At 41.6% G+C, this 10,040-nt stretch overlaps 1 protein-coding gene across 1 annotated transcript; it reads right to left on the bottom strand.

Annotated features, from left to right (window-relative positions):
* Nucleotides 1–1,978: 1,978 nt before the first annotated feature.
* LOC306972598 (protein zyg-11 homolog) lies at nucleotides 1,979–9,238 on the bottom strand. The gene is made up of 14 exons (XM_079569260.1): nucleotides 9,116–9,238; nucleotides 8,456–8,621; nucleotides 6,761–7,542; nucleotides 6,475–6,615; nucleotides 6,011–6,187; nucleotides 5,157–5,221; nucleotides 4,914–5,013; nucleotides 4,626–4,676; nucleotides 3,369–3,530; nucleotides 3,237–3,284; nucleotides 2,962–3,162; nucleotides 2,817–2,869; nucleotides 2,369–2,466; nucleotides 1,979–2,171 (listed from the first exon to the last, which is right to left on the bottom strand). The coding sequence occupies exons 1-14, from the start codon at nucleotides 9,116–9,118 to the stop codon at nucleotides 2,023–2,025; spliced, it is 2,196 nt and encodes a 731-aa protein (XP_079425386.1). The 5' UTR covers nucleotides 9,119–9,238; the 3' UTR covers nucleotides 1,979–2,022.
* Nucleotides 9,239–10,040: the final 802 nt, after the last annotated feature.

Below are 10,040 nucleotides of genomic sequence, written 5' to 3'. Positions count from 1 at the left end.
GCACAGCTGTGGCTCTGAGGCCTGTGCTGCCTAGTGCTAAAGGTCATCTGAGGAGGGCTGTCCTTTACTGCGTCACAGTCCCGCCCGGAGTACTGTTCGCGCTGCTTTGTCTTGTTGCTGAACCTTTTCCGACTCATTGCATTTACTTCCTCGGCGTTCCCTCCTCAGTGCGAGCGTCAAAGGTTACTATTATAATCCGATTAGCATTCAGGGTTAAACAATGCAGATGCGGACCTTATGTCTGGCCTTGTTAGCAAATGGCACAATACTTCAGCAGCTTTTGGAATAAATAAGGCATGAAGAAGACTTTTACTGAAGCTCATTTGAACATGTTTGTGGAGACTCTCAGTCTTCCAGGAATCATCCCCCGTGGTAGAGATTTTTAAATGTTGTAGTGGTTGAGTTGAGGGCATTTATTGACAACATTTTCTTAATTTATAGGTTGATGTCATTTTCAACACACTAATACAGCTTAGGCAAAATCAGCAGTCAGGTCGCCTAATACAAACAAGGGCTGGCTCTGTACTGGGCCATACAATTATAATATATTCAGCAAATACACTGATACAAAGCTAAGCCTTTCCTGTAAATACTATTATTAAATGAACAACAATTCTCCTCGTTTTAAAATGACTGCACTCAACTCGAGTTCACAGTTTGGACATCTGGTTGTAAGCGCAGCTCCTTTCATGCATGTTATCGTAAAGGCGGAGCTGGAGGTGAGCGGTATATGGCACAGTGGCGTGTTCGGGCTGGCTCGTGGTTGGGTTAAGCCAAAAGGAGCGGGCTGCCCGTGAGAGATAACGCCGTGCTTACTCATGCTAAGCTCCAACTGAAAAGCTCACAATGAAATTTCCAGCAGAGACAGGCGCTCAGCAAATTGGTCTACTGTGTATTTTTGTGCCGCCATAAAGCAAGAAAAGGCTTTATAATGTCTCCTGGCTCCCTCTCCCCCCTGTTATCTTTATTTAGCTTGTTTAATCTTATTTTAGACGGAGGTCCTATTTTTACAATCACTATTGGTTGCCACCCTTTTTGTTACCCTGTGTTTTTTCTTTGTCTGTCTTTCAGTTTGAATCTATCGTTCTGTCCATCAGTAGCTCCTGTGTCACTTCAATATTGATGCGTTCCTCGTGGCAGGGGCAGAAACCAAAGACCTAATTAATGTATCCACACTACTCAATTACCCCTTTGGCTTTGACGCTTAATCTAGCACCTGACATGCAACATTTTCCATGTACACACACAAAGACCCACATGTAATACACCTGCAGTAACAGAACACCAACATTTCACATAAACTTGGAACCTTGAAACGAGTGCCCAGTGAGTTTTACCGTTGTATTAGAGGTTGAAGTAGCTGCTAAATGCCCGGCCACTAGTTTTCAGAGCTGTGAAGGAAATGACTGCTAACCTATGAGGGATTAAAAGGACATTTTACTAAAATGATCACTCTCAGTTGCCGTTAAAAATGCAAATATGAAAAACTTGACACATTGAGTAGAACACAGTCTACACTACTCCCACATCTAATACATTTTTAAAGGGATTTAATAATAAACCAACTCAGACGCCAACAAGCAGCGACAGGCAAATATTTAATTTACGGGACACAAATTACAGAAGAAAGAGGAGAGCAGTTTGCATAGCACCCTTTTAGCCAACTTAATCTACAGCAAATGCTCAACTTAAATTACTTTTGGGGCAAAAAAAAACCTATATTTGGAGCTATAGTGCCCTCTAGTGACCAATGTTTGTATTTCAATAATCACAATGCAATAAAATGATGCACAGAAACTTCACTTTTAGCTTTAGACATTTTTAAATAGAATACAATAAATACGAGTGAAAATAGAGATTTGACACCTGAAAATGCCCCTGGTTACTATTTAAAGCTCAGGTCCAATCCATATTGGAAACAAAACAAATCAATGTCAAATCAAAACAATTACTAAAATACTTTAACATTTTAGAGTTGATATCCAGTGTCTAGATTAGTCCATGACATGTTTCTTACGTTTGTCAGGAGTTCTGAGTCTGATGTCGGTCTACCAAAGACAAAATGCTGTCTAATAGTCCTTTAATGTCGCAGTGTGTGTCTGGATGAGCGGCCAAAGCTTTGAGGAGTTCAGTCACACCTTCCCTCTCCAACATACGGCTGTAATGTGGGGCTGTAAAGAGAGAAAGATAAAGAAAACAAAGCCAAGATATTACAATTTTATTCATTCAGCAAAGAATGTCATGTACATTGTTGTTACAGGTAAATAGCGATGACTTAATATGCTCATTCTTTTGAATAACATGACTATAGCAAAAAAGTCTCACTGGATGGAGACTCCCTCATCTCAGGAGTGTTTTTGCGTCTTACTGTTTTGACTGCAGACCAGATGTATGGCCCAGACTGCCCACAGCTGCACTCCTGGAGGCTGGCCGGTCTGAAGCAGAGGGCAGAAAGGCAGGAATGACCTAAAAACACAGGTCAAGACATACAGTACAGCGCCGGAGAAATATTTCAAGCTTAGTAACCTAAATCATTTTAATTAGTTATTCCCACAAGGGAGTTTAGATGGCTGAGACCTCAGCAAATATGGACAATAACCAGTAAATACATGCAATATGTGCACGCATTTAAGCTGAGTGAAGAACATGCGGATAAATGTATGAACATATCAACCTCTGACCAGGTGCACTGATCTCTGTGAGTGCTTAAAAGTAGTTTGCTATTTCATAAGAAACCATAAACAGATTCCATTTATGGGGAAGTAACAGGTGTGGATTGTTTCATAATTGAAAAGCAATAAAAAACATTCTCTCACCGATAGGAGACCATCTCTCGCTCCAGGTGAGTCCACATCATGATAGATGAATGCTGAAGATGCAAAGATGATTTAAAAAAAAAAAATCTGTCTTAACAACTATCTGTAACACAGCCTTTAGGTTTCAGACGGTCTTAACACGCACTAAATGGGTGAGTACAGTGCTGCGTAGGTCTTCATCCAAAGTCCAGGTGTCAGGTCTGGAGGCAAGATGAGCCAATATCCCACCCGCAAAGTACCGCACTTCAACCTCTAACTGAGTGTCCCGCAAGAGACTGAGGACATGCCCCAGAAGGTCTTCATCCATCAGATCTGACTGCAGCTCTTTCAGCTCCGCCAAGTTATTCTGCACAAAGGCAGACAGGTAATGCTATGCTAGACAGATAACTCATGAAGAAACTAATAATATATGGCACATACCAAAAGACCAAGAACTTTCTGCTGAATAGAGGGTTCAGTGCAATAGGACTAGAGGAGTAGATAAGTAAAGAAACATAATACATATGTCTACATATTGTATTTAGTGATGTTATTTCTTGGGCTGCGCTGTACCTCTAACACCTCCTCATACAGCTCCAGACCCAGACAGTCTATGAAGTTATGGGCCGCTGTGGGCATCTCATCCGTTAGATTCCATAGAGCACTTAAGGCAAACTTCAAGGTGGCGTCCACCACTCCAACCATGGCCTTCTGCTGAACGATAGTCAGTAGCTGCTATAAAAGAAATGAAGCAACAAAGATGGGGGTAAAGTACATACCGTATTTTCTGGACTATTTTTTTCATAGTTTGGCTTGGGGTGCGACTTATACTTAGGTGCGACTTATATATCAAAATATATAATCGCCCAATGTTTGTTATTTTTACACTGACAGCCGCTAGAGGGCGCTCTAGACCAGTACCTGGTACTCCTGTACCACAGAAGATTTAAAAAAAATGGTAATCGAGCAGCAGAAAGAAACTTGTGAGGGACTGGCCAAAAGCGTAAATTACTCTTACTGCAATGAAGAAAACAAAAACAGCTAATCCCGGGCTAAAAGCTAGATGGCCACAGCTAGAGGAACGAGCAAATGGGTGCTTGTCAACGGTGCAGTTACACCTCCAGGCCCCGGTAGTTGCCAAGACTTATGCTCTGGAGCAAATTATATATGTTTTTTCTTCTTCATTTGCATTTTTTGGCTAGTGCGACTTATACTCCGGAGCGATTTAAAGTCCGGAAGATATGGAAGTAATATCTAGCCATAGCAAGTTTTCTTAGTACACTCATGCTCAGAAAAGGCATTTGTACATATCACTTGTATTAGGGCTGAATGATTTAGGGACAAGACATGATTGCGATTCTAATTTGTTTTTGAGAATCAAATATGAATCAAAATTTATTTATACCGATCACTTTATGCAGTTCACAGGTCGAGCCATAACTTTTGAGAGCACTAGGATATGTGAACTGCTAAATGACACAGATATATCAGACTTGGTTGTAGAGATCTAAACATCAGACATAATAGGTTATATACATAATAAGACCCTATGGAGACAAAAGGCAGAAGACATTATATAACTGAAATAAATGCAGTCTGCTATTTGCGCCTCGTGACCTTTTAAATTGCTATTTTGATGAGCTTGTGGTCAATTTTGCAGCCGTTGCTCACTTTTGATGTCTGCTGTACAATTTATTCACAGTAGGAAATGGAACATAGCAGGTTAAAAAGAAGGCATAGTGAGAAAGGCCCAGAAATACACTCACATCAGCTGTTAAGTCCGGGACATTTCAAAGGTCTGAAACCAATCCCCCATCAGTGTAATTGTACCTTCATTATAGAGATGTCCTTGCTGAGCTGGGCAGTCTCTTCTGAAGACAGCTGTGAACAAATCACTTATGTAAAGATTTTTAGGGGGGTCAAATGACGATAAGAGATATTTCTGAACCTAAAAGGACGACTAGACTTCTGAACATACAAAGGCTGCTACTTTCCCATTTTTAGATGTGTCACCATTATGACGACATTATGAACCTCATCAAGTGACAGGAACAGGTGCTACTTTGTTTCACTGCACAAGACTAGTACGCAGAAAGTAGGCAGTGTTATTCTATTAACCTTTGCTATGAGGATGGAGATAACAGCTACAGCCATTCTCTGAAGAGTAGGATCCTCATGACTGCTCAACCAGGTAATCACCAGTGTGGCAGCTAAATACCTAAACCATCAAAGCACACAGGAGTTGAAGATGAAAACCAAACTCATGTTTTTTACACTAGAAAAACAGCAAATGAATACTCAATGTCTAACATCACAATATTACATTGTTGACCAAAAAGTATTAAAACCAAGTAAACTAACTTGTTAAATGGTACGTCCTGAAGGATGTAGTCACTGCAGAGGGCCAAAAGACAGTTCTTCTGCAGCTGGAGAAACACGGTTTATTATAGAGGTGGATGGGTATGTGCATAGTTGGAACATGAAACATGCTACATTAAACAACAGCTTGAACAGCTGCAACACATCAAAAACAGGAATCCTCAATAATCCAGGTAGCTGCTACACATACACATATGCTGTTGCCTGATCAAAGAGAGCTTTAATCTAAAACATTAAAATAAGTACTTGATTTATGAACGATTTTTGGCCCGTAGGCTTTATTGGATAGCACAGTACAGAATGAAAAAAGATGAAAAGTGGGGAGCACTATCCAGCAAATTGTCAGAGTTGGGACTCAAACCCAAGACATTGGGATCGGAACAGTTCTGTGTTGAGGCAGCAGCCCTATCCACTAGAGCAATGGCTCCCAGAGTGGTGTCCGGGGCCCCCTGGGGAGCCTCAGAAGTACTACAGGGGGCACCCAAAGCCTGTACTAAAATCAAGTAATATATATGATAAAATTGGTAAATGGCCTCAACATAAGGAACCACTCACCCATTCACACTCTCATTCATACACCAATGTACACAGACATTGGAGGCAATGTGAGTGAAGTGTCTTGCCTAAGGTCACAACAACAGTGTGCACCTACAGCACAGACTCAGAAAGGAAATGTGCATGCATTTGTTCAAATGTACTGCTTTAAATTGGTATTTAGCCCTCACAGACATTTCCTATCCTAGTTGTTATGTTGTTATGTTATGTTACGTATGTTCTGGACTTTGAGATTGGATGCACTAGAGACTACAGACTGCGCAGTTAAACGATAGTCTTACTTGTGTGTGGCTCGGGAAAGTCTTCATGGCGAGCAGCAGTTGGGCAACAGTGGAGCAGAGCAGGGGAACAGGCATGGCCTCAGCCTGGTCCTGAGTGGTCAGGTTGAACACACACGCTGTGGCCACCAGCTGGACCTGGAGCGACGAGGGGTGGCTCTTCATCGCGCTTAACACCAGCTTTAAGACAATAAAATACTACATTATGGATTTTTTTTGGTCAGTGTAGGATATGTTTTACTAACTGGCTTGGGACTACCACACTGAGATAAGAACAATTATGGCTTGCACTACAGCAACAAGTGCATGTCAGGCCTTTTGTTAATCAATACATAATCGAGCTTTTAGTAATGTATCATGAAACACTGTTATAGCACATTTAATTAATATTTCAGTATGTGCAAAATGTGTATATCCACAATAACACATACAGTATCAGTAAATGCAGATGTATGTGGGAATATTACCTTGAGCATATCGGGACGTGGGTTGTTGACGTCTGTGGTCAGATTGTAAAGATGTACGAGGGCCTCTCGAATGAAACACTCTCTGTCTCTGTACCTCCTCAAAGCTTCACACACCTGGCTCTCATTAGCGTCTCCAGTTACCTAAACGTACGCAGCATAACATTAACATCAGACGGGGAAATGCAAAGCGAATATGGGAACACACAAAAGACCCTCCAGTCAAAGACGAATGAAAAACATGTGCACAAGTCTCATCGGTGACTCAGAAGCAGCTCAAAACTCTGACCTTAAGGTTTCTGCAGGTCTCCAGGGCATCACAGGAACTAACACCAGTTGCCATGAGCCCGAGGAAAACAAGCCCCCTCCTGGCCTCCACGAACGCTCTCAATGCTGTTTCGGTGATTCTCCTCCGTCCCGACACGTCAAGTGAGATCAATGAAGGGAGAACCTGGGGACTACCCTCCAGGAGTTGCCGCACTGTCTCATCAGCATTACTGCCATCGCTGTCCTCACTTAAGTGGTCATCAGAGAAGTCCAAGTGCCTTACATTTTGAAGTTGAGTGAGGACAAAAAGCAGTCTAGATGGCGACATATCAAGCTGCCTGAGCCTGTGTGCTATTACAGATTTGAGTGTGTTTTTGCACTGGAGCAGGGGGGTGAGTGTCGAGATGCCACAACACGAGATATCAAGCATTTCCAGATGAGGTAGCGCGCAGACATCCTCAAGGACGTCATCATCGAGGTCTGTATTGGCAAGGTTCAGCATCCTCAGCCCCTGCAGAGAGCTAAAGCCTACCCCGTCACCCTTACTCCAATCCAAACACAGTCCATTCAGGGACAACCTCTGCAGGCTGGATCTACACTCTGGGTTTGAAGCAAGGCCTGAGATGACACTAGCCCCAGTGAGGCCCGCAGAAACCCAGGAGGCGTCTAGCTCTTGGAGTCTGTGGGGGCAGAGGGCCAGGTGGAAAGCATCTGCCGACACTGTGCAGGAGCGGATGGTGGCTCGGCGCAGGCGGAACTGTTTGCAGTCTCGGAAAATCCCAACTGTTGTGTCATTAAGTACACCTGGTCAAAAGAGGCAAAAAAGTTTGGATAATACGGCATCACTAAAACTATTTATAAACTTTTATATAGGAGACAGTCTAGCATACTTTATATTCACTTTTACTTAAAGGAACAGGCCACCGTTTTTCCATACTGAGATATGTTCTTACCTGAGCTTAGACGAGTTGATGCGTAGCTGTCTGGTCTTTACGCATGCGCTCAGGCACGCAAAAAGACCAAAGATGTTGTTAGCATTTAGCCTCTCCTCCTCTCCTCATGGGGCCAAACGGGGTGAAGTTATGCTCTTCCATGTTTTCCCTATTTAAATACGGTTACGTGAGTAGTTACACGATCCAAGTATAGCTACACAGAATTAAACATGTTGATTTTCTAAGCAGATAAAAAGGGGTACCATATCGTGAGGCGTAATAACACCTTAGGAGCACTTCGATGTCCACGCAGTGATATCTTCACAAATATCTTCAGTAGTATATTCACTTTACTGCACGGATACGTTTAATTTTGTGTAACTATACTTGGATCGTGTAACTAAGAGGCTAAATGCTAACAACATCTTCAGTCTTTTTTGCGTGACTGAGCGCACGCATAAAGTCTAAGCTCGTCTAAGAACATATCTCAGTATGGAAAAACGGTGGCCTGTTCCTTTAAACATCTTTCTAACAAACTGAATCTTGGCATCTCAGATTTAGTCACACCAGGTCACAAGCAAGAGCACTTGATTTACTAGGGTCATGCCAAGATAAATAGAACTGTATCTGAGTCCAGAACAGCATTTTTAATAAAAGACGAAAAAGGACAATTTATGAACACAGTTATTCTTCATTTTGGTATCGACCCTTCTGGTTTTGGCACCAAACTTTGGCACCTCTGTTTTGACTTTAATTCACGTTTTTGTTTTGTTTTGTTGAAGTACCTTTTTTACACATCAAATGCAGGAGCTGGTCAGCCATCTCTTGTGGGAAGACTGAGGCTGAGTGGAGACAGAGGGAGCCATCTGTCCGTCTGCTGCAAAGAGCGTCCAGACTGATGCACACCTGAGTCAGACACAGCTCACACAGAGATTGGGGCCCCTCGCTTTCCTGCAAGTAGATTAGTATAATAATGTATAAACTGAAGTGTAATAGGCATCATTATTAATTTAACATTCATAAGTACATTTAACTATAATATAGCAACAGCAAAACAGGAAATTCAACCAATTTGTCTCTATATATTGGCAAGACTAGTATCAAACATTGCAAAAAGCAACACTTGATCTCATTTGGTGCAAACAAGTGACAAGGGTTTATTTAATACATTACCATAAACCATATAGACACATGGCTGACAGTTTGTCCCTGAGCCAGATCCACACTGACACAAGATCCCTGAAGCTAAAAGTCTAATTTTATCCACAAGAGTTGAGCCAAAGCGCACGGATCAAGCTTGTTTAAACCCCATAATCCCACTGCTCACAGGCCAGAGTAGACAATGGGTATCTTCAGGTGGTTCATTGTCAGCGGCACACACCGTTAATGCAGTTGCTCACTGACACCGGGAGCATTTGTCAAAAGGGCAGCGCGTTCAAACTCACCATGATGAGGTCCGTGCATGAGAGTAAACAACGATCCACTGGAGTAAAGGGGTCCTCAGAGGCAGAGGAGTTCAAGAGTTAAATTGCTGTAGTTTCATCGATTTACTGTATTAAGTCACACATGGTAAAGTCGCAAATAGTTGTTATTTAAGTCGCCTTTGCTGTCCGTGCTCAAGCAGCCTGCAGGCGTACGTCGCTGGTAAAGGCACACTTCCGATTGGTCAAAAAGCGCCGTGACGTAAAATAATAAAAGGTCATTTTTTAAAATTACTGTATAAATGTATTTTTTATTTTCACTGTTTTCACGCAAAATCGGAGAGGGTGTTAAGTAAATAAAAATAAGAAACAAAACACACGCACTCATTTATAGCAAATAAAAATGGCCACCAAAAATATGTAGCTTCTTTAAACCAATAACATGACAGTCAGTAAACAAAGACAAAAAATAATAATATTGTAAAAACAAACACATCTAGGGACAGTTGTCTCTTTTCACCACAAGGAGGCGCTCATGGTTTGAGGAAAATGTGAGACTGGGCTAAAAAAAAAATAAAAAAAATAAAATAAATGTTTACAGTGGCCGTGGAGAAAAGCATCATCGCGACTGTGATGGAAATTTTACTGTATGTAACTATAACCTTTTTATTTAGCCAGAAGAGTATTAACCTATATGGCCTTCATTCTACCTGTCATCTGAATTGCAACATTCTCCTAATAAGATTAATAAAATAATAAATGTTATCAATCTTCACAATATAAAGCGAGTAGCCTTATAGCCTACTAATAATAAATAATAAAGCAAAGAACATGGCGAAAACCCCCACAAAGAAATCACTGTATTCATATTTTGCAACAAATTGACAGGCTTCTGTCCTGGTAGGTCAGGGACTCCAAAATGTGCACCCACATAGTAAGTATGTTTCCT

The sequence above is a fragment of the Gobius niger genome (assembly GCF_951799975.1).
Source record: "Gobius niger genome assembly, chromosome: 13".
Lineage (NCBI taxonomy): Eukaryota > Metazoa > Chordata > Actinopteri > Gobiiformes > Gobiidae > Gobius > Gobius niger.
This window is presented reverse-complemented; position numbering and strand designations above follow the sequence as displayed.

Bases quoted from the DNA above. Each gene is read 5' to 3' on its own strand.
- LOC306972598 (XM_079569260.1), bottom strand. The intron at 3,285-3,368 runs GTACAGCGCAGC...CTACTCCTCTAG, and splicing joins TGTATGAGGAGGTGTTAGAG to TCCTATTGCACTGAACCCTC. The intron at 2,172-2,368 runs GTAAGACGCAAA...CTCTCTTTACAG, and splicing joins TCTGGTCTGCAGTCAAAACA to CCCCACATTACAGCCGTATG.